Raw genomic sequence first — 26529 nt, forward strand, 5'->3', positions numbered from 1 at the left:
CAAATTGACGTCGCTAATGCTATCTAGTATATGGTTCCAGCTGAAATTCTTTTTTGAATTTCTTATACAGAGATGGTCGTTGTCTTTTTAAAGCAGGATGTTTATCAACATTATCAACATGTTTGCATTTGAGAACTGAAACCTTCCGTAAAAATCCTTGTTTACACCTCTCAAAATATCAAAGGAATCAGAAATTAATGATTTTGCTCGTAGATGATGCGTCATGGAATCAGACATTTCCTCTCCACATCGAGTCAAACGCCGTTTTAAAGTCAACAATTAAAGCACATAATTTTATAAATTACATATTTTGTTATAATTGTAACAGGAGAGGAGAAAATGTAGCGGCCAGACCGGGGTTCGAACCCGGGACCTCCGAACACTAGCCGGATGCTCTACCTGGTCACCGATGATCCCTCTACATAATTAATTAGCGACAAAAAGGACATATTAAAACCAAATTGAATTCTGTATCATGTATCAATTCAACTATATGATAAATAACTATAGCGTATCGTTAAGGATAGAATTATAACAGCTTTATAGTTAAATGGATACTAAAGATCTTCCTGTTTATGCATTTGAACTAAGAATGATAGCTTCATTCAACACATCGTCCCATTATGTGTAACCTATACTGTTTTTGAGGATGACGTGTACTTAATTATAAGAATAGAACGGCACAGTACACTGGGACTCGGCGCAAAATGTCCTGTCACGCGGTTATGTAACATGAAAGCCAAGATGGGAAATTGTGCCATATCCCCACTATTGTAAATGTTAGTAGATTCTATCAAATGAATTTAAACGTTATCAATCTATCTGAATAACGTCTATATATTGACATCAAATTGATTAAATCTATTTTAGGAAAGTAAAAATACACATCTTGCTGAAGACCACTGCTGAGATATATGATCGGGACTTATAATACCTTCCAATCTTTCCAGGGCAAATTTTTTTTTTTATAACTAGCTCTATCAGTCTTTTTTTTTTAACATTCACAATTTTAAAATTATAATTATCCTACCAGAAAGAGCAGTTTTATACAGCCTAGTTTAAAGAGGAAAAGTTTGAAAAGTACTTTTCTACCACTTGGAAAACTGATCCCTCACATGAAAATTCTTTCGTGGAATTCATATTTCCAGGGACCTTATCTACTGAAGTCTATCTTATAGATCTATATGCCTACAATACACTTGACTAAATTTTGTGTGTATTCGTGGAAATGCCCTCTTTCACTATGCCTCAAATATTTCGATATAATACAGCTGATTATTTTCCCTCTTGACAATAGTAATGACGTATTTATAGATTTTAACTCGGTCACTGTGTGGGGTTCAATATCATGCTTCACTAGGTCAGTGGGTCACAAGATCTTCATACAGTCTTACCTTTGACCTTCGGGACAGGTTTTTCAGGTGCTTCGGCCTTCTCTTCTCTAAAACGAGAATGTGTCTTTATTTGATTCATAGTTAGTTTTATTTCTCATGTTTTAATACTTCCATGCACCTAAGCAATATAATTTAACATTGATCTGTTGAAATGAATTATAACAGTTGTCATTAAAACGAACTAACTTTTGCAGCGGAGTAATATCATTGCACCAGGAAGCCGCCATAATGAAACGATAAATCGCACACACATACTGAAAACAACATGGCAGTTTCCTCACGAAAACTTATTCGACTACGGATTGTGTTGCCAAGGACATCTGAGTTTATATCTGAATTATGAATGTGTAAGCATCGCTTTCTTGATTTATTCCAGTTTTTAGTGCAACTTGAGCCACTAAATATTACTCGTACTCGCTCGTGGTTTTCAACTGTTGCTCCATAGAAATGTGTGTAAGACTTCTTGAACATTGAAAGCATACAAATCAAATATGGTATGACAGTTTCATATAGATCTATGAAAAAGAAAATACCAGGATGGCGAATAAGATTCGCTCGATCGTGAGCAAAAACAAGCGTCGATACCAAGAAGATGGATTTGACTTGGACTTGACATGTATCCTTTTTGAGGAAATATGATTCGCGTGGTCAAAACACCTGATCATGACAACTCTGTAATATATGTAGGTAACATATATATGAAGTTTATTGTGAAATTTAATGGGAGTAAGTTATTTAATATTCATTTGTGGTTATTATTCATTTATATCATGTCTATTTTCAGAACATTCTTCTGTGACAATGTCAATTATGTGACTTAGGCTACATGGGCCTAGCTACTAACTTGACAGATCCAAATTGAACAGACCTACCATTAATGTTGTTTATAACAGCAATGTCATACAATTTGGACCATCTGCGTGAGAATGTGGTTAGTTTTTTGGGAAAGTAACAAATTTAAAACAGTGATGCCAAAAAATATTGTTAGATATATGTTATTCTGTTTGAATCAATACCCCCCGGGGTGTTCCTGATTTGATATATCAAAATGGAGGAGCCCTTAAAAATAATATTGTAGTTGAAACATCAGCACACAATGTTATAGATAATTAAAAATTAAAAAACCAACACGTCTAGTATGATTTATATCGCAAAGCATGCATCATGAAAAATCATTGTTTCATAAAACATTACATTTTTTTTGGGTCGCAATATATTTTGTTGCAGCACTATTATTTATATATATTTATTGTTGCGGCACTTTTACTGATGTTATCTCCCAATCCCGCTGGTATTATTTTCACAAAAATGAAACTGTAGGCCATGGCCATGCCTTGTATATAGAGAATACATGGTCAGTGTCTTAAAATATAAGCTGTATTTTGGCGAGGGTAAAGAAAGACAAAAGTGGCGAGCCTTGGCGAGCCACTTTTGTCTTTCTGTCCCGAGCCAAAAATACAGCTTATATTTTAAGACACTGACCATGTATTCTATTTATCCTGCAACAGTCATAAAAATAATCATTTTGAAGTGAAACGGTGTCAAAAATGACAGAAATATGTTCGCCTTTTAAACGTAGTTTCACTTTGAAGTAGGTCAGTCGAACTGACGCACGTGCTAATATTCCAAAATACAGCTGTTTTCCGTCACTGCCGTATACAGCAAAAATATATACAGTGGGTGTATTCCGACAATGCGGTGGCAGTTGCAGGATAAAATTATTTCTCTCGCATTTTCACCTGGTGTTTATTAATTTTCCCTCAAAGGTTGAATTCATGTTTTCAGCTGGTGTTATTTCCCTGTGATTGTGTTCTGTTTGTTTTGTTTTCATGTGGTTGTATTCAGGTGTTTAGTTTTCCCTGTTGTATATATTCTGGTGTTGATAATGTTTCCCTGTGGTTTAGTGCTGCAATATATATATAACACTCTTCCCTCACGGTACGATACATATCTTGATACTTGTCTCACGATATGATACATGTAACGATACATTTATTTTGCAAACAATCAGTAAAATAAATCTAATACCATCTGTTTCAGGAACATGGAACCCAGAATGCTTCCAAATACATATGATTTAAATGAAGCAGGCGGTTCTTTCAATTTGTAACAGTCACTTGACGAAGGTACTTATGCCACCATGCTGGTTTTCGGTGATACTTATTACAGTACAGAAAACCAGAAACGAAACTGTCATATCATTTACCAGTGTTCCCATTCACGTAGAAACGTGCATGATTCACGCTCATTCTACAAAAATCACGTACATATTTTTGTCTCCATGCGTGACTTGCACGCGCTAAAATGTGCAAATATCGTAGGAAATATTGGTTAAATTTGTATTAAGAACTTCTTCAAATCTTGATATTATTTAAGACTATATATAGGCACGGTAAAAATCGCTGCTCCGAATGATTTTAAAACTAGTAAAACTTCAGGGTTTTCTCCGTAAACAGCTCGATCTTTCAAGCGTTTGAATTCGTTATCTGTGCATCACTCGCGACGTAAAGCGCGTAAATGGTCGAGACTAAACCAAAATGGCTGCTATGGTGAACAAGGGTTTTTTAAACCGCAGCACTCGCATGGCAAGCGATTACGACTTGCAGTCAGTGACAGTGATGGCAACATCAACGGCAAAAATGTCCCGTATTCCCCAAGCCAAAGAATATCAAACGTTCTCAGACGAAACGGCTGGGGGAGTTTGATTGGCTTTGGACCGGCGAGCTCGAGGTTGCTGAGGATGACGGCGACAACAAAAACATTTCATACATGTATTGCAATGTTTGTAAAAGACATAGGCCTAATCATGACTCAAAATCTCCCCTTTATAAATGGAATGTCAAACTTTCCAAGATCAGCACTATTACGGCAACAAGACACGTGATTGCTAAACAAAATGCAAAACAAATCAATTACATGACCGCTGCTAAAATAACTGTCCAGAAAAAAAAGCCCGTATTATTTAATGTATTTCCAATAAACATGTAATATATAATCCAGGTTCATTTATGGTTAATGTGAGTGTTGTTGAAAAGAATGAGATGCAATCTGTCTTAGTTTTCCTTAAATCAATAAGTATTAATCCATAATGCATTAAATTAAGGTAAGGTTTCAGGAATTAGTTTTAATAGCATAAAACAAAAGAACGTGGCTGCTATATTTAAATCCCCAGATTAGCCCTTTAAATTCTGTTTGATTTTGTCTGTTTTACAGTTTGTTACTTATCATAGAACTTTCAACATTGACATTGTGCATCACGTCTAATTACGTGTATCGATCAAACTCCATAAAGTTTACTATACAAATAAAGAATAGTAATTGCATTTGAGCTGCGCATTTGTTTTTATTGAAAATGAAAAGTGAAACACAATACAACTCTGACAGAGTATGATTAAAATTTCATTTGAAATTTGCAGCAACACATTTTTCAACTGGTCCTCAAATACTTACCTGTACCCTCAAAAATCTTGCTGTACGCCCAATTTTCAAACCATGGGGGTGCCAAAACCCCCAGAAAGAAATATGGGTTGGAACACTGTTTACACTGCGATACATCGTCCCATAAATTACCGTTCCAGCAATTCTGTGATTGTACCATGTATAATGTTTCCTTGTTGTATCTTGCTGGTGTTTTCCCCCAAGCTGGTTTTATTCCGGGGATTCCCCAAGGCTGTTTATCCTGCTGATGTTATTTAACCCAAGGCTTTATTGCGTTGGTGTTATCCCCCCTGAGTTCTTTAATATTATTTCTGCCAAGGCTCAGTGTATCCTGCTGGTGTTATTTCCCCCATGGTTATATCTCCCTGGTGGTATTCCCCCCAAGGCCAAGGCTAGTGCTGTATTCCACTGGTGTTATATATATATCCCACAAGGCTGTATCCTGCTGGTGTTATTTTCCCCATGGTTATATCTCCCTGGTGGTATTCCCCCCAAGGCCAAGGCTAGTGCTGTATTCCACTGGTGTTATATCCCACAAGGCTGTATCCTGCTGGTGTTATTTCCCCGATGCCATGATGGTTGTTTCTCGTTGGTGTTATTCTCCCAAGGGTGTATCCAGCTGATGCTATATCACCTGATGCTGGATGTCGCTGGTGTAATCCCCCAAGTTTGTATTTCGCTGATGTTATTTCCCCAAGGTTGTATCTCGCTGATGTTATTTCCCCCAAGTAGTGATGTGTCGATTATCGGGAATGATCGATTAACGGTTGATTATTGTCAACCGATAACGATCATCGATCATGTTTTGTATAATCGATTAATCGGGTCCCTATGTTTATATACATATAATGCCATCAGAATTTTTATTCTAATTGTTAACTAATTATATTTCTTAAGACACTATTCAGTTAAAATTCAATATTCTTTATTCACATGAGTATGGCATCTTTGTCTCTAATCTTTAAGCCCTTCAGTATTGAAAAATCATTGAGGCAATGTAGTTGTTGTCTAGTTGATACTCATAGCTCAGTGAACCATGATATTACTGAAACATATTTATTCAAATGTATATACACGCAGTATGTTACATCAAAATAAAACAAAACATTAAATGATAATAAGTGTTAACTTATAAGCTGCAATCATGTGTGTATTTTCTTGTCATAATAAACTTGTCAAGTTTTATTATCACTAGTTTGTTAATTTTTTAATTTCAATAGGATGTTTTAATGGCATTATACATTCTTTGACCCATAGATATAAATAGCAAATGAATAAGTAAGTGCCAGTTGCCTTCTCTGGTTCAATTTTGTTTGCATTTTTAATTTCAAACAGACTAACCAATAACAACCGATTATAATCGTATAATCGGTTACTGAGATCATCCGATTACAACCGATCATCGGTTGCCGTGTTCAACCGATTACCCACCTCTACCCCCAAGGTTGTGTCTCGCTGGTTTTATTTCCCCCCAAGGTTGTACCTTGTTGATGTTATTTCCCCCAAGGTTGTATCTTGCCGATGTTATTTCCCCCCAAGGTTGTATCTCGCCGATGTTATTTCCCCCAAGGTTGTATCTTGCTGATGTAATTTCCCCCAAGGTTGTATCTCGCTGATGTAATTTCCCCCAAGGTTGTATCTCGCTGATGTTATTTCCCCCAAGGTTGTATCTTGCTGATGTTATTTCCCCCAAGGTTGTATCTCGCTGATGTTATTTCCCCCCAAGGTTGTATCTTGCTGATGTTATTTCCCCCCAAGGTTGTATCTTGCTGATGTAATTTCCCCCAAGGTTGTATCTCGCTGATGTTATTTCCCCCCAAGGCTGTATCCAGCTGGTGTTATTCCCCCCAAGGTTGTGTCTCGCTGATGTTATTTCCCCCCAAGGTTGTATCTTGCTGATGTTATTTCCCCCCAAGGTTGTATCTTGCTGATGTAATTTCCCCCAAGGTTGTATCTCGCTGATGTTATTTCCCCCCAAGGCTGTATCCAGCTGATGTTATTTCCCCCAAGGTTGTGTCTCGCTGATGTTATTTCCCCCCAAGGTTGTATCTTGCTGGTTTTATTTCCCCCAAGGTTGTATCTTGCTGATGTTATTTCCCCCCAAGTTTGTATCTCGCTGATGTTATTTCCCCAAGGTTATATCCAGCTGATGTTATTTCCCCCCAAGGTTGTGTCTCGCTGATGTTATTTCCCCCCAAGGTTGTATCTTGCTGATGTTATTTCCCCCAAGGTTGTATCTTGCTGATGTTATTTCCCCCATGGCTGTATCTTGCTGATGGTATTTCCCCCCCAAGGTTGTATCTTGCTGATGTTATTTCCCCCATGGCTGTATCTTGCTGGTGTTATTCCCTACAAGGTTGTGTTTTGTGATGTGAGAGGGATTTAAGCACGAAGATTAAAAAAGTTTCTAGTAATGACTTTGATCAAAGCTTTGAAGAGTACTTAATCTTGTTTTGAAATTATTTCCTACTGATTACAGATACAGATCCTCATTATAAGCTATGTGAGGAACATATAACAGTGGCCGGTAATTATAAGGGGTCATTTCAGTTAACCTCAATAATTCTTTATTACCATAAAACTGTATATTTTAGCCAATCAAGAAGTGTCTCATCAGCGAATTGTGCAAATTATACAGGTTAGCGTAACAGTATTGAAAAAGTTTATTAGCCTCGAGCTCTGCTCTATCTGTTGTTTTGCTTCTTCATTTCCTTCTGGGGCGTCCGTTTCAACAATGGAAAGTCCGGATCCGCAAACAACACATACTTTGTCAACTTATATATTAATACATTGTTTTGGAATGAAGTGGCTGGTGATGGGGTCGGCCATCTTAGTTGGGTGACATTCAGGACTCCTGATCATTGATTTATATATGAATTGAATAGATTTTTAAAGTTTTCATTGCGGCTATGAATACCAGTAGCTAGCTAGCTACATATCCTCCGAGGCGCGCTACTGCGTGCCACGGGATATGTAGCTAGCTAGCTACTGGTATTCATAGCCGCAATGAAAATTCAAAAAATCTATTCAATTCATATATTTACATAACCCTGATTTAAACAATTTATATCTAGAAAAAATGAGAAATTTTATTAAAAAGAAAAATTTGTCATGTATACGACGAAACGCCAAATTATTAGAACAGCCGGGAGATCCCGCCTATGCACCATCGTTTACCGTGTCCTTCCGCTCCGCAGTTTGCAGTAGTTTATTTATTGATTTTTTGCTTGTTATTTAAAACAAAGAGAAATAACATAGAATACAATAATTTGTGTTAAATTAGATTTAATTTATGTAAATAGATTACAAAGAAAACATAATTTACGGAAATGAAACGAGGACTATTTTTCAAGCGTACTGATATTTTTCTGATGTTATGTGTGGAAAATCAGCACGAGAGACAATGTTTTCATACGGTTTTCATAGTGTAGTCATGGTCATATGTTTGTTGTTTTCACTTGGTATGTTCATATCAGCAAACCACATTAGGAATGTAAATATACCAATATATTCAATAAGGACCAACCATGAAGTTGCCGGGAAAGCAGATTCTGGCAATATTTTGCCAGTTGGTCATGAGCTATGATTGGTTGGTTGAAAGGTCATCTGTACATGAACCCTAACCGACAACTGTCGTATGTTCATAACGTAGTGTATAATGATGATTTGTAGTTTAATATTGTTCAGGTCTAGATGCACTGGTAATGTTCCACATAAAAGATACATCTTGTGATACATTTCCCTGAAATTTGAATTGTTTGAAATAAATGTTGTGACCGACAGATCACGAGATGATTTTGATTCTATGTGTTAAGTATTTCCTACATATTATACACGTCATGTGTTCTTGCAACCCGGAACTGAACTAATAAGTTCAGTGAATGTACAGTACACAGGATATTACAATTTCCTGGAATGGTACAATTGTAAAGCTGTCGTGTATCCGTAGTTCTAGTATCAAGTATAGCTTATAAAGTTTCTAATATAAATAACTACGTAGAAACACATGCATAATGCAACTGTTTAAAGTTGAATCTGTACGAAGCAACCACTTATTAAGTTGAAAATTGCTAGCTACCAGCCTTCCTAAAAAATGATTTCCAACTGTATGACAGACCTATACGCTTCAATGAGTAAAGTTTTTGGTTTGGTTTATTTTGTTTAACATCCTATTAAAAGCCAGGGTTTTGAGGTGGAATAAAGCCGGAGTACCAGGAGAAAAACCACCGGCTTACGGTCAGTACCTGGTAACTGCCCCACGTAGGTTTCAAACTCACAACCCAGAGGTGGAAGGCTAATGAAAGTGTCATGACACCTTAACCACTCTGCCACCGCAGCCTCTAAAGTTCAAAGAGATCCTTCCTGTGAGCACTGATATGATGCTAATGTACCAGTAGCTTAAGTCAGGAGGCATGCATGTTGGTCTGTGAAAATAACATGCCCCCCAAAATAAAATTCTTACCTGTAGGTAAAGTTTCTTAACAAATTAAAAAAGAATTCTCCCTTTAAACACAAAACATTAAAGAGAATTGTGGCATTTTTTCACTTTTTTGTTGTTGAAATGCCTGATAATTAAATTTTCTCCAAAAAGTCTACATATTGAGAAAATTAGTACGGTATAGCTATCTAGAGGCATATAGTTATTTTTGCAACAAAAGCTAATAGTGGCACAATTGGTTCATTATTTCCTGACCATGCTGTATCCCATTTATTAGTTCAGATGCATGCATATATGGTGCCTTTAATTTTAGTCATTTTATATATATTGCCAGTAGGATGGAGGGCTACAAATTGTTTTATCTATTGGCCCACTACTATTGTAAACTTATTTTCTATATTTACATATAGTTGTAATTGATGGGGGTACAATAGCTGTTAATTTGGAATTGTATGCTTGCTTTTGATGTAATTGCACTATGATAATAGTAAACACATCCATATGCATGTTGCATTTGTATTCAAAGACAAAACTAATTTTATATCGATGTAAAATGTAAACTTTATTTTACAACTATTGCGCATGCGAAACAGGTTCTATCAACTGATATTAATCATACTTGATGACTGGACAAACCCTAAATATTTTAAATGTAAAATTGTGTCTCCTTCGATGAACTGTTCTGCCTCTGATCAGGGAATCAAACCCCGACCACCTAGGTTAAAGACAAGTGCGTTACCTCTGTGCCACCTGCTCATGACCACCCATAATGTTGATTTCAAGTTAGTGAACCTGTACCACTGACTGAGGTTAGTCCTTATATATTATAATGTACGTATACATAATAACAGTGCTAATTTAAGGTAATATTGTAATTATATAAGGTAATAACTTAGGTATACTCAAGATCTGGCTGCATTTTGAATGTCCAATTAAAATTTAATTCTAATGAAATGTCAGTTGTGTCCCAGGACTCTTAATTTACAGATCACATATATTAAGGAAAGGCAGGCAAGCAAATTAACACATGCACCAACTTCTGAATATATGTATAAATCTTGTTGTAGTTCTGTCAGAAAAGTTAATATTATCTAGATAGCAATCAGCTAACCCAGGTACTGTTGAATTATTTAATGTATTTAGGGTGGGAGAGATTTGGGGTGAATAGGACAGTCTTGAATTATTCATTCTTACTGTATGACTGTATAAACAGCATTTTTGCCTGTTGAGATCAAAATGTAGCATATATAGCAACACAGATGTCCCTGAAGTCTCTAGAATATTAAAATTATAGATAAGATATGGCTTACACATTTTGTGCTCTCTGATTCTTAGTTTTAAACTTTGAAATGAGCTTTAAAAAAAAATTGGCGGGGGGGGGGGGGGGGCTGGTAGATATTATCCGCAAACCATACGCAGCAATGGTATGAATGAGAATGATCGAAGACTTCAGCTGTAGTTAGGCAAATCAGGAATGTCTCTTTATAATTGCGATTCCCTATAGATTCGAGTATACTAGACTTATTTTGTTTTCATTCTATAGAGGATAAAAAGTTTTAAAAAAATCAAAACATTTGAAATAAAAACACAAGAAAGTACTAACATTAATTAAATTTATCTAGCATTAATTTCCAATGATGAATAGAGGGTTTGTAACAAATCTCGAATCATACTATCAGAGTGTCGGGATGTATGTATAGCTTGTTATATGATGAGAGAACCTGTCTCTGGCAAACGACCCAGCTAACAGAGGTCTTATTGAAAAGAGTAATTTAATATTCTCTTATCTTCTGCTTCAAGTTTTTCTAGATTTAATATCTCACTTTTTTATTGATGCAAATAAAGAGTGCAAGAAAAAAGTTAAAACTAACCCTGACAAGAAGAAAATAAGTATGTATCACAAGAAAGGCGGGGATGTAATAGTGGGTTTTTGTAGATCTGTAGAAAAAAATGGCTTTGGGACTTGGACTTGTTTCATCAACTGAAGCTGATCTCTCTCATGAAGCTCACACTATGTGTATTATAGGTTATCGGTGTATAGAAATGAAAATAGATCTACATGTGAGAGAAGATGGACAAGGTACTGGCAGTGCTGTCAGATGTTATCACAGATACCTTATAGTTTTCGTATGGCCTTCATCTTGTGTGGGGAATTTTTACAATAAATTTAGATTAACATTTGAGAAAGACCGCTTTTCTGGATAAAGGTGTTGTTCCATGGACACAATATATAAATTAGTATACCTAATAGATATATAGCTAGGGGAACAGAGACGTATCTAGGTCAGATTGTCTTTTTAGTGAGAATCTATTTGTATGCCTACTAGATGTCTAGTCAAAACTTGTGTGTATAGCTGATCAAATTATAATGTGGTTCAAAATATTTTCATAAAATAATGTATCTCGGATGTTTCCTTGAATGTGAATTTATCCTGTTTTTTTAATCATTCATCATGATATCATGAGTATATATGCACATGTACAGATCTCCCCATCTCTGATCCTGAATGTGCCACTGTGTTACAATGAATCCATACATTGTGTATAAGTAGGGCTAGACTTGTCTGACAGGTTCTACCCTGTATATCTGTACACCTGGCACTTACGACTGATATTCTGGTCATTCCCCTCATTATCCAGAGCTTGTTATAGAGTACTACAGATAAAACTATGCTGCTACCTGCCTTTGTCCCCCTGGCCCACTACTGGCTGTCTTGGCAGTTTTTCATAATGGTACAAGTACTAATGGCCATGTATATACGTACGTATAGCAGATAATGAAACAAGGAAATATATATATATATATATATATGATATAATAGAATTAAGACCCTGAAATATTTTAGAATATAAAAATCTAGGACGGCAGCATATAATGCGTCCTGTTATTTTATTTCCTGAAGAATCTTATGTTGTCACACATTGTGTATGTAAGTGCTTGCATCTGAATTGTTTTGATGGGTAGCATTTCCTTTCTTCAAGTAGTGTGAATTGTGTCATCTTGAAAATGTAGGTCAAATTAATTTTTGTCCACATGAATTTTTTGTTTATTTTTTGATGTGTAGTGTATATTATTCACAGCTTTTTTTATGCATATATGTAATTGTTCCCCAACACTGACATTCAGACGCCAAGGGAAGGTTAGAATTACTGTATAATTTTCATTTGATATGCAGGATCGGAAGGAGTACATATATACTTCAATTTGGCATATTTTTGGGCTGAACCCAATTCAAGGTCAAGATCAAATATGTTGTCCAGGCCAACTGCTTGATTATATTATATAATGTCACTGAAGATGGGTCATGATCATTGACATTTTATTTGAAGGATGGCAAGTTCAAGGTGTGTATATATAGCTGTAGCTAGATCCAAGTCTATGCTATCTCATAATGTGCTGCTAACTTTTACCTTTTATTTATCACAGGATAGCAGCTCCTTGTGTTAAATTATCACAGCTATGATTCTTAATAAAGGGTGTGTTTGTACCACGCTAAAGATATATAGTATGTGTATTTTGATGTCTTCGTGAATGACCTTGGCCTTAATTTTGTCAGAGATCGGATCCAACAATAATGCTATTAACATGATGTATACTTGTTAATGCCAAAGTATTTTGAGGAAGTTGTTCACTAGGGGGTAAGCTGTTACATATGTATTTATGTAAGTCAACTGTCAACAGGTAAATCTCATTATATATACTATAAAGAGATAGTGAAGCAACCAAACATAAATAATAGTTGATATTGTTATTCTAGATTTTACAGATGAGAGTAAACACACACTTGTGTAACCATATATAGAGTACAAAGGATAAAGATGACTGTATTTCACAAATAGATATTTCAAAAACAATTAATCATAATTTTCGGGTTTTTTGGGGCCAAGATTATAGAATGGGTACCATTTGCAATTGAAATTACTTGAAATTTAATTCCCCCATCACACTTAGAAGAAGACCATGAAGATCGCACTATAGTACTGTGTTCTTGAAAGTTTGACAAATGCAGCAGCAAAATGGTCAAATTGGCCATTTATGCAGTTTTAACGTTCAAATACATCCCTGCCCAGTTATTACTAAGTCCAACATGTTTCCACAAATTCTTACACTGCCACAATTGCAAGCATGGTCACGAGTCGCGTGCACCACACCCAATGCATTCTTATTACATTCTTTCTATGACCAAACAGATCTCTTATGCTTTATCCAATGGTGTGTGTTTACTTTTAAATAATTTAAGTACCGCTTGATTTGCTGCTGTTTTTCTGTCATTATTGGATCCTAGATATAATGCATGACCAAATATATAGTAGCAGAATTTCCCCTGTAAAACTGTTGTGCAGCAGCTGGGTCCCAGGGACTCTCAGATGTGAAAATTGGCAGATCCATTTTGAAATCTAGGAATCCTGCTATGACATTTTAAAATTGACAAAATCACGATAAAGCAGTTCCAGCATCCTAGTTGGTCATCAGGTATAAAATGTTGCCTTAAGTAATAAAACACAAAAACAGTATGTACATGTATATCTCCTCCATGTCTACCAATCCTAATATCGGTTTCTTATTTTGTTCAAGTTCAACTGTGTCCTCCTCTGAACACTGAGAATGAGCAGTGATTAACAAGCTTAAGTTGTATTCAAATTCAGGTAAAAAAAAAATGGGTATATGTACATGTTAATATGGTGTAATGTATTGAAATTCGCTGAAAGGAAGTTCAAACGGTGTGCACTTGTAGCATTTATGGAAATGTATATATGTAAAGCCTTCAATTTATTCCTAGCTGTTCTGTGCACATATGCTTTATTTGAACGTATTTTTTTATTATTGATAATGAAATATTCCTTAACACTTTGTCAGATATTTATCCAAATATAATTGCCATGGGCTTTCCTGCTGAATCCATCGAAGGCGTTTATAGGAATAACATCAACCAAGTAGCACGGTAGGTATACTCTCTCTTTAATACTAATAGGGAGCTCCAGTAGATTATGTTTTAGGGGGAAGCTATATTTTTTAAATAAGTTTACCATATATATATCATTATAGTATAACATAGTCCAATGAAGTATTTTCATTTCTTTTAAAGTTTCCAGACTCCGGAATCAATCTGGGGATTTTTTACTACCGTTTATGGGTAGTTTCCCCTCAGGATTTTGTTCCATTTTTCCCCTCAGACTTCTGTTAATTCAAATTCACTGAAATATTATATTTTCCCTCATTTTTATGGCAATAATATTCCCAAACACTCCAGATTTGCTTTCCTTATTAACCATTTACTTGGAAAATGTGTTTTTAAAGCAAAAAAACTGAAACCATGTGATGTTTAAATTTCCCCTTTTCAGAACTGATTTTCCCCTATAGTCCAAAAAGGGTAGTTGTTTCCCCTAAATTCTAGATTAATCGCGGGGATATATCCCTGCCAGTTGACTCTATAAATGAGTACCCCTTAGCTTATAGGGCAGTGCAAGAAATAAATGTTGTTTGTAATTTTATAAGCTGTTAGTGCTGAAATGGCAGCTCCAGCTGTATGTTCCTCAGGGAGTTTGGAGAAAGACATTGATTGGTTGCTGAAGGCACAAAAACCACTGGTCATAATATAGTGGACAAACTTAAAATTATCTATTTTTATAAAGTGAGTACTGCATGCTTTAGGGAAAGAAATAATTTGCAGTATATGATGTTAGATGTTCATTGTGTATTCTATATGCAAAAAAAAAAAAAAATGATCACAGTTTCTGAGCTAACAAATTAAATCGGCCAAGTCCCCAAACTTAAAATACATCCCGGAAGGATTATTATTTGAGAATAAATACAGAATCTACCTCAATAAATTATCTTGTGATAAAATAGGTTTTATTGAAAGGCGTGGTCAAATATGAAATTTTATACCACGGCAAATTATACTAAAATTCACATTTTGTTGCAAAAGAACATGTATTATATACTGTGAGTTGGATTCCTGCTGTACAAATGTTCATTTATAGTTTAGATACTGTAAAGATGTATTCATTTGCATCCGGTCCCAAATTACATCATTAACATAAGAATAGACCATAGCTAAGGTATCTGTGGTTGGCCATATGGTCCAACTATAATTTATGTGTCACATGTACTTCAGACTCAGGTGAAGGGTATTGGTTTATTTACGTTTATAAAACTTATCAGTTGATCTGACTATCGTGTAGAGATATAATAGTGTACGGGTGAAAGTTAAAACGTAATGATAACTTTATCATATGGTACTTAATTCAATGATAATAATTTCCACGTCTAGATGTCAATTCATTTCATGGGACAAAATTATAATAATTTTCACATTAAGATTTTAAGCCATTTCATGGGATAAATTAAATATTGATCAAATTCCAACATGATTATCGCCTCATTTAACCAAATAAGCACACTGTTCATGTGCACGTACATAAAAACATAAAAAAATGCTTAATGAAATTACAGTCTTGGTTTTATAATTAAAAGGCTGAAGATTACATTACCTGCAGCTGCTAGATGATCAGTGGGAAGGAACTTTTTATGTGTCAATTAGTGCACTCATCGTCTTTTCCTTAAAAAAGGTGTTTGTTGCATTTAAAGGGTCAATTGTTGTACATGTGCTTATAAGGTCGAATACGGTATATATTATTTATGCACCTTTCGAGGATCAATGGTACTTCATGTATATAAGGGGTTTTAATCTCGTCTTTTTCAGGTTTTTGGACCAACGACATAAAGACCACTACCGGGTGTATAACTTGTAAGTAATGCTGCTTGCCTAACGCCAATCAATATTTGGAAATCCTCCGACGAGTCTGAGTTCCTGGTTACTTAACTATTTTCTTCACCAATCTTTTCTATTCTATTTCTGTGAAATCATAACCTTTTTAAGGTTATTAAAATCTTCAAAATCATAATGGAATCAAACTTAACAAATAAATGATTCATTGGAAGCATGATTGTAAAACTTTGAAATTCATATAAGGTGGGGATATCCACATTCAAATATATTTTAAGTGAGCAAATTTCCATCAAACTCATGAATTTCCACAAAACCTGAATGGGACCAGTTTTTGTCATGTCAACCTCTTCCATTATAACCTATATGACCTCCAGCTCTAAACTCTTTCTGTCCCTCCCCACAAACTCTCCAGGGTTATGTGTATACTATATACTACTATAGCAAGCTAGAGTAACAAGACTGGAAAAGTGTCAAATTTCCCCATTATCAAAATCTGTATGAATAAACAGGTAGATTGTTTACAAAGGTACCTTTAGATAATCTTATTACAACAGTAGTCAGATAATAAAGGTTTCACAGCCTTACATTTATTACAGCATTGGACTTTTATTTAATGTTACGTGCATTTATAACACCACAAGCGATCTGCTTGACCTATAGGCCTGTAGCTGTTTGAACACACTTGAGATTTGGGGTCATGAACTTCATTGTCTTCCTGGTTGTGCTGTCTGTGTAAATATAAAAGCACTAGTCCCTATAGACGAAAAAGATCGAGCTACTTATACATATATTCATATATGGTATAAATAAGTGTATAGCTTATATATTAACCGGCCTTTAAGACTTAATTTACATATCTCAGATTCTGTTATTATTGAGAAATAATTTTTGGAAAAGATGTTACATACATGTATGCAATATGTTAATGAGTAAATAAAATGCTGTATTTTCCTGATAGTTTTACCACAGTACAGCTATCCCACGTACTGTTCCACCAGTTGTGGGAATAGGATAGGCCACTTCATGATCAGGATGACACGTCCATAGGGAATATATGTATAAAACACTTGTTGAAGTATTGCAATTGATACACTTCCTATTTCCCTGATGACATACATGCTCTTTCCTGGACATCATGTCCTGAACCAGAAATGTTGCCACAAGCCCATTTCTAACATGCACTATGTGATAGATTAGGTAGTTATATGCCTGCCATAGTAGCTGTATAGTTTTTCAGCAAATGTGATTTTCACAACAGCCCACCCCATGTAGCATGACCATATATATATACTTGAAGATACTGTGGTACAGTGAAACCTGATTTTACTGACCACTGATTTTAACAACACCCTGTATACTGTAAACATACATTTATTTAGTGGAAATCTTATTTCAGTACTTTTTGCACTGGAATCATTAATCTAAATTATGATTATGCTAATTGCACTTTCTATAAAATGTTTTTAGCTCACCTGCCCGAAGGGAAAAGTGAGCTTATGCCATGGTGCGTGTGTCTGCCATCTGTCCGGCTGTCTGGCATCAACTTTTCCCTTTAACTTCTTCTCACAAAACAGTGAGGCACAAAGACCTGATATTGGTCATGTGGCATGTTTGGTTGAAGGGCTACCAAGTTGTATCAAATGAATGACCTTGATCCACATTGAAAGGTCACAAGGGTCGAAAAGGCTGAAATATTTTAAGACTTTGTTCTTATAATTATCAATAACCAAGAGCCCCAGGGACTTCATATCAGGTCTATAGCATGCTGGGGTGAATGACTACCATATTTCTTTAAATGAATGACCTTGACTTACATTCACAGTAATAGGGGTCAAATAGGCTAAAATCTTTAAACAACTTTTCAATAGCCAAGAGGCCAAGGGGCTTTATATGGATCTATAGCATGCCTGGGTAATTATATAAAGGGCTACCAAGTTTGTTCAAATGAATGACCTTGACCTTCATTCAAGGTCACAGGTCAAATAGACTTTGGCAGTTTGATGACGTCTTCTCAATAACAAAAAAGTCTAGCAACCTGATATTTGGCTTGTAGCATGCTTGGGTATAGGACTAGGAAGTTTGTTCAAACGAATGACCTTGACCATGATTTAAGTTTGAAAGATTGAATTGGCGAAAATATTTCAAAAGGCACTTTTTCTATCAACCCAGAGGCCCCGAGATCTTATATTTGGTCTCTGATACACCTGTCCTTAATTATGTTAATGTATAAAAAGGATCACTGGATAACAGGTGAGGGATTTGGGCCCATTGGACCCTTGTTAAGATTTAAGTTTGTTATCCTATATCTCAGAAAGATTCTTCAGAGATCTTATTAGATTTCATATGAAGATTTTCCTTGTTACGAGATTATTTAGAGGAAAAAGGAAAGAAGGGAAAAGTAAGGAAAAGATCAGTCTTACTAGAACCAATGAAGATAAATAATTGATGCTAGATTCCTCTTAGGTTGATATATGCTTGAGTACTTATTACAGATTCAAAATGATAAAATCCTAATTCAGACCATGATCCTTAATTAACCAACAGCTCTTCTTGGTAGTCCAAATGACTGTTAAAATGTATGTTTACAAAATACAAGATATTAACTTCTTTAACCAATTTTCAGCATTATATTTTGAAATAGCTATAGGTTGTACTAATGATGAAAATAGTCTTCATATAACACATAAATGAGGTCAAAGAGCCCCGAACATTTTCAATCAGGATCTTACAGAAACAATGTTTTTGCTCCGAAAATTTAGACATAATTCCCAACTAATTCCTTTATCTATATCAACCAATTTATCAACTTTAACTTATACATGTTGCTGCTTTTGCATTAAACAATGATATTGATTTACAGTACAAGGAATACTTTATCAGGACACATATCCCTGTTGGTTACATGTGTAGTGCTTTTTACAGGTGTACAGAGCGATCCTATGACCCTGTCAAGTTCCACAAGCGTGTGGTATGTTATCCGTTTGAGGATCACAATCCTCCACGCCTAGAGCTGATCAAACCATTCTGTGAGGATCTGGACAGCTGGCTTAGGAAGGACAAGGATAATATTGCCGCCATACACTGTAAAGCTGGCAAGGCAAGTGAAATCCCTGATTGTGATATCTCCCTTTATCAAAATAAAGAGTTTACATAGACAACAATAAAACTAATTCTATTATCTCTAGACAAGTGTTCTAGCAATGATTAGAACTTCATTTCCTTATGATGTGAAATTTAATTTATCTCAAGACAGTGTTTTCCCTGCCCACATTTCTTTGCAAAATTTGTCATCTTTTCCTTTAAAATCTTGAAGCCCTTTAACTTAGTCAATGTATACACAGAAGTGTGGCTATTCTGGGAGCAGATGGATATAGCTGAACAAAGTAAATAAAAAATATCCACAATTTGATAAATTCTGTTAGATTATGTAATTTTAACCATATTTGGGCTTGAGTGTCCTTAGACCAAGGGGCCCAAATTTTAACCATATTTGGGCTTGAGTGTCCTTAGACCAAGGGGCCCAGTGATGTATAAGTGGTGGCCCATGGGTGTGTCTTTGATCAAGGTCATCAAGACATTGACTCATGAAGTCTTCTCTCCAGTATGGCTGTACAGATTTATATATATTTATTTGAAATATTACAAGGAAAAGATGATTGGTTTGATTTGAAGCTTTACATGTATATATATTGTATCCTTGGGGCAACAATGGGGTCCCAGTGGGGGAAATAAGTTATAATTGATAGTATAATATAAGCTTGTGTATTCATAGTAGTACAGTTAAAGTCTTAAAGGGATTGTAATATACATGTCTGAGGAGAAGGTTTAAAATCTCTGTTTAGTAAGTGAATACATTGTTTGTGTTGTGATGTTAGACTGTTTACTATTATATTCAACACAGGGACGAACAGGTGTGATGATCTGTGCATACCTGCTCCACAGAAATCTATTCACAGACTACAAAAAGGCCTTGCTGCATTACGGTCAGACGAGGACGAGGGACCACAAGGTAAAGAGCTCAAGTTATAAAACGGACAGTCTGTATTGTCTCGGTTGCATTAATTCAATAATTTAGGGTTCGTTACAACAACAATTGCCAAACATTAACTTATATAAGCTTATAACTCCTGTTGGCTCGGAGATGGTAGTGCAGTTTTATTTCCAAGGGATTTTACAAAAAATTGTCACATTCATGCCTGTATCATAGTGGTATGATTGTAGATCAGTTATATATCTTTACAATAAATACAGATGTTAATCATGTAACAGATTTGTATAAAGAGGCTTTAAAAAATAACCATTTAAAATACATGTACATTCTAAATTTAACTTTGTGGTGATGTAATCGGTAGGATTGTCATCATGTAATGTTTGGCTCTTTATGGTGGTCTTCCTATGTAGCTATATGTATTTTGGGTAGTTGGGTGGCACAGTAGTAGCACATGCCTTTCACCTAGGTGGCTGGGGTTCGACTCCCTGATCTGACATGGAAAGATATGGGCCACCTGCCTGACAACATAAGGGTTTTCTCTGGGTTCTTCGGTTCCTACAATAAGACCCCACACGCTTCGATCTGGGCCAGCAAGCGTGATTAATATAAGTTATATAACTTGTTTTGCAATTGTTGTAAAATGAATAAAGTTTACATTTACATGGAAACAGATATATCGGTCTCTGAGTAATTCTGGTGCAAATGTATTGATAGTTTTAACCTATGCATGCAATTTCTTCTGGTAGCAGTTTATGAAGATTTACAGCAGAGATAGATGTACAGAGCAACCCGCTTATTTGCATAGCCCTTTTTCCATGATAAAATATGCAAATAACCGGAGTATTCGTATAGGCGGAGTTGGGTTTTGGCCCCTCTTATACACTATGTAGATTGTCAGGTAGGTACTCAAAATGGGCGCTATATGATTGTTTACGTTATTTGCATTAAAAAGATATTTAAAAAAAAATTATTTAAAATATAAGAGTAAATACGAAATACATGGGTTGTTATTCTTTGTAAATGTACAAATATTTGCATACACTTCATCGTTTACTACTTGTCACTCCGAGTCTCTGGGTCAGACATCGGTCATACACGCGTGGGTTGGCACTACGATGTACAATGTGATCGTTTCAATAAACATTCATTATCGTCTCGAGATGCGTTTTGTTCCTGCTATGAGTATATTAGTTGTTTGATCATAGGTGATGAACTGCTTAAGCAATAGACTGTCTTAAATGACCGTGAGGTGTGTATTGTCGTTTGGGTTTGTTTTGGAAAATTGGCGCACACACACAAAGAGTTGTCGTTCATTACACATATATGCCCCCACAATGCAACGGGCCTAGTGAACAATCATGGCGATCGCAACCTGCCTCAGCGAGTGTTCAAGTGCACAGAACACAGGTTTGAATCGATGCTATAATAAATAAACAAATCTCATCAAAAGATGAGGCATATACATATTTTATTCAGTAATTCTTCTGCACATTGCTACTGATATGGTCTGGATAATAACTTAATGTCGATATCGATGCATCAAACATAACCTGTAATGACGAAGTGACCAATGATAAGATAACGTTGTACATCGTGTCGAATCAATATGTAAGTTAAAAAAAACTTTTCATAAAACTTTTATCAGGGAAAATCACAAAAATACCCTAAAATCAATTATTTTTTTTTTAGATTTTTTGGAATTTTTATATGCATATAAGCGGGAGTCGTTGTTTTACTCGATGCAAATACACGGGATTAAAATACAAAGATAAAGAAGAAAAAAATCGGGACCTGAGAATTTTATGCAAATAAGCGGGATATTCAAATAACCGATATGCAAATAAGTGGGCTCCTCTGTAAATGTTTCATCCTTAACATGGTGTAGATGTTGAAATGATGATTTATTTCCTATATTTATTGTGTATATTTCCATTCCAGGGTGTGACCATTCCCAGTCAGCGCCGCTATGTCTGGTATTATGGATATCTCATTGAGCGCAGACTGCAATACAAGCCAGTTACACTGTTACTCACAGGCATCGAATTCATAAAGATTCCCATGTACAATGGAGGCACCTGTAGTAAGTTAATGATGGACCAAGTCTAATGTTGTGTAATTAATGTTAAAATACTTCTCTATTGTATATTACTGAATATAATATTTCTCTTTTGGCAAATAGAAACATCATTAAGGATAGCAGTTATTACATTAGCATTTGTTTTGTCTAAATCTTGGTTATGTTTGTGAACATAAAGTGCACATTTCGAATGGAGCTTTTGAAATTTTAGCTTAAAACGTGTTTCCTAGGTAACTAGATTTGGGTGAAAACAGCCCTTCATCATCTCTGCTATATTTTGTAGTTGACGATAAAGAAATCTTGTTGTGTACAGGCCCCATGTTTGAGGTATATCAGCTTAAGGTAAAGGTGTACAGCTCGAGGGTATACGAGGACCTGAAAAAGGGCCAGGACAGGGTCTTCATGGGAGTGGAGTCTTCTGTACCCCTCTGTGGGGACATCAAAGTGGTATTCTACAACAAACCTCGCATGAAGGGAAAGGTAAGCTGAAGCATTGTTTACCCCAGTGGAAATTGATAGCAGAGTATTGTTGATTTCATGCAGTTGTGTACTGACATGCTTTGATTATTTATTACGTAAGAAAAATGACAGTAGTCGCTGGCTGTATTGATCATTGTACCTAGTCAGTGATGTGTGATTATATTGGGCTATATATATAGGGCTATTGTAATGCTGTTTTCAGTCGTCTTATGTCATTAGAGTCCCTCATCGTGAATGCCCAGTTATCACATGAAAACTGGCAAAAGTGAGGGGTTGGGTTTATCCGAGAATAAGAACCCTATCTATGCAAAAGGGAAAATTTTTGGCCCCCATCATAGATTATGATATGGAAGAGAATAGCCCAATTTACTTCAGTGATCTATGACTGAAATAACTAGGAGGAAAATAATGCCATATATCATTTATTCTTTTTGGATCTTGTCAATGAATTGTAGATGAAGGGCGAAATTGGAAGTTACAAGATTCAGAAATGTGTTGCATTCAGTCATTCCTTTAAAAGCTAATTTCAGTTATTTAAAGCAAGTGAATGGTAAGACGTACTTGTCTGAAGAGGTTTATACTGATACAGACAAGTCAGACAAGCATGAATGTCAAGTCTAGCCAAGTGGAGAGTAGTGTGCACTGATTCTGATGATCCATTTTATACAGAATCATTGCCATTTTATTTCCTATGGACTTTTCATACAGATGAGCTGAAATTAGTATATGGTGTGTATATTGGTTATTGCTTTCTAGACAGAGTTATTGCCCTTGGAATTTTGAGTTTGGTGGCCTGTAGGGAATATGTTTTGTTGCAGCAATATTCAGTATGATGAGTCATTTGGCTTCAGAATTTGGTCGAAGGGTTTAATATTTGATAGGAACAATATTGTGCTTTGCTACCTATTCCATACCCTATTATTAAAACGTAATTTAAAGTAAAATTACCATTTGTTGTAGACATATGTCATAATAATGAGTATTGTATAAACACTTGTAAGGAGAAATTCTGTGATAGGATTTTCTTAACCTCTCTGTAATATGATTTTCTGAACCTCTGTAATATAATTTTCTGAACCTCTATGTAATATGAATTTCTGAACCTCTCTGTGATATGATTTTCTGAACCTCTCGAATATAATTTTCTGAACCGCTTTGTAATATGATTTTCTGAACCTCTGTAATATAAGTTTCTGAACCTCTATGTAATATGATTTTCTGAACCTCTATGTAATATGATTTTCTGAACCTCTCTGTGATATGATTTTCTGAACCTCTCTGTAATATGCTTTTCTGAACCTCTTTGTAATATGATTTTCTGAACCTCTCTGTAATATGATTTTCTGAACCTCTCTGTAATATGATTTTTTGAACCTCTGTATTTATAACACAGGAAAAGATGTTCCAGTTCTGGTTTAACACTTTCTTTGTCAATGTGGATGAGCAGCCTAACGGTACTAGAACTTACTGTGCTGGAGAGATGGCTCCAAGTGAACACTCAAAGACTCTATATATGTCCCTATACAAGGACGACTTAGACAAAGCCAACAAAGACAAATCACACAAATTATTCAGTCCAAACTTTCAGGTAAGTACAATTGATTGCCCTGGATAGACTGACAGCTATAATAATAGAAATGATCTGCCTTCAAGCATAAGACAAAATTAGTATAACCTGCTCCTAACCTCCAACCCACTTAGTAACGAAGGGTGTTAATTTATCACTTTGTTTATGAGTGAAAACTTAGTATCAGGGATTATATAGTTATCACTTTTCTGTGCTTGAGTACGACTGTGTGTCATGCAAATCATATTGCATACATTGTTATACAAATCTTGCTTGTAATTATAGATACTGGTATTGCCTTTTAACACTACAGGTTTGTCTTTAATGTGTTTTCTGTAGTTAGATTTCCTTTGTAGCAGAGAACATGTTGTTTTACACCAGGGTTATTTAAAAATTTAGGTACAAATACAAAAAAGCAATTCTCAATTCTAGTGAAAGTGATGAATTGACAGCTTACATCTTAATCGAAAGTGTGACTTTCGTATTTATTCTCAAACAGGTCCTCCCTTTGTGTAAAAGTTTGTGGAGGGCGTAATTGTTAACCACTTGAAGCCTGCTATTTGAAATTGAACCTATGGAAACATGGAAATTGTCTGGTATTTCTTGCTTGTATTGATCCATTTCTGTTTTCTTTCTTCATTAAGGCAAAGTTACACTTCAAAACGCCAGACCCTGAATTGCCAAGGAACGGGAATAGTTTGTCCAGCAGCCTGACCGTCCCATCCCATGTTATGGGAGGTTGCACCCGCTCACCTACATTTGATAATATTTCCACAAGAGGCAGTACACATTCTTTACCATCTTCCACCTTAGACCAGACTCGTTCGTTTTCTGAACTTACTTTAAGAGATGTAACCCCTACGTACGGTCGTACTCATCCGCATAGTCATAAAAGCACGGGGAGTGACACAGGGTCCCCGGCTGGGAGTAGTGAAGGATTGGCAGATACACTCAGTGAGAACGAACAAGATGAAAATCTGTCGGACACTGATACTGACGACGAATGGGATGGACTAGAAACAACGCTTGTATAGCATGTGTGATAATTAGTTAGGGATTTTTTTGGGATGGGATGAAACTTGGAATTTGTGTGTAAATGTAAACATTGTGCATATAGCTGTATACCTGTGGTATTATGAATGCTTTGGAAAAGTAGTGGATATGCATGATTCAGACTTTTAAGTGTATGCCTAATTGAAGATATATATATGTGTATAGAAGTTGAATGATGAAAGTTTTTGTGCATTACACAGCATCAGCTCATCAAAGATACTGATGCTGTTCTTGAAGGGCTGCAACAAATATGAGATTTTTGTTCAAGATATATTTTGCTGGGAATATGAGAATGGTCATTGTTTTATGTGATGACATTACTGGTGACACAGAACTCGTGTGTTATCTTGTCCTTGTTACTTCTGCTGTTTAAGTTTTCCAGGTTTATTAGGATTGTTATTACTTATGAAAAATTGTTATCAACTTTTTCTGGGCAAATATCGTACTTTTTGACTCTGTGTTTGTCATTGTCTAGATAATCTGCCTGAGCGAAGATTAGTTAAGTCATTTGTCTAGATAATCTGCCTGAGCGAAGATTAAAATGCAGAACTTATATCGGTTAATAGAATACTATTGAATAGTAAAATCGGCCAAAAGCTGTGTTTGTAACAATACTTATAATTATGATTTAGAACAATTCTTTGTGTTATACTACATTATACTGGTGATCAATATGGTAGAGTTATCTCCCTTACTTCCCATCACATTAGTCATATTATAATTCTATAAAGTACCGGTATACATTTTTTGGTACTTTTTAAATGTGTTACCAGTTAATTGACATCACAGATTACCATTAATATGAATTAATATAAAACACAGTTTTACTTATAATCAACTTTTTGAAAAAGATTTATATTAAAGGAAGCAGCATTCACCTGGTATTGGTATCAAAAGAAAAGCTGTTTAATATTGGAAATTTTCAGTTTAAGTGTAAATATGATATCATGAATTAAAATGAGAATTTTCTTACAAGTTGACGTGTGAAAATCAAATCATCAAAAGTTAAAAAACAGGTTAAAATGAATTTTTAATTTACAATTACACTTAAAATGTTTGCAAAATAAAATGAAAACAGGGCAAAGGGTAATACCACAATGCCACATAAATGTAGCTATTTTGTATGATAAAGAGTTGCTTTTTTAGTGATAAGATAATTAATAGCTCTGCTTTAAGTATCACAACACTCTAAATATAGATCAATATAACAGTTAAATAGGTTATCCTTCATTGGAGTTTTTGCTCCATCTTAACAATATCAGTTAAAAGAAATAGATATGTTTGGTAGATTTGGTAGTAATATTATATTGAAATGATTATCAAGTCTCGGAAGGGACGGAATTGATGTTGATCGATG

General features: G+C 35.3%; 1 protein-coding gene across 2 annotated transcripts; it reads left to right on the forward strand.

Moving 5' to 3' along the window:
* Window positions 1-1613: 1613 nt before the first annotated feature.
* Window positions 1614-26185, forward strand: LOC117336462 (phosphatidylinositol 3,4,5-trisphosphate 3-phosphatase and dual-specificity protein phosphatase PTEN-like). 2 transcript variants are annotated; one of them, XM_033896990.1, is made up of 9 exons: window positions 1614-2010; window positions 14129-14213; window positions 15978-16022; window positions 18927-19101; window positions 19906-20013; window positions 21934-22075; window positions 22356-22552; window positions 23946-24140; window positions 24764-26185. In XM_033896990.1, exons 1-9 carry the CDS (start codon window positions 1932-1934, stop codon window positions 25151-25153), a joined length of 1416 nt encoding a protein of 471 aa, XP_033752881.1. In that variant the 5' UTR covers window positions 1614-1931; the 3' UTR covers window positions 25154-26185. The 2 variants fall into 2 exon arrangements, with proteins under 2 accessions (XP_033752881.1, XP_033752891.1); XM_033897000.1 differs by having other exon boundaries at window positions 22386-22552.
* The last annotated feature ends 344 nt before the right edge of the window (window positions 26186-26529 follow it).

This window comes from Pecten maximus, chromosome 1, assembly GCF_902652985.1.
Source record: "Pecten maximus chromosome 1, xPecMax1.1, whole genome shotgun sequence".
Taxonomy (NCBI): Eukaryota; Metazoa; Mollusca; class Bivalvia; order Pectinida; family Pectinidae; genus Pecten; species Pecten maximus.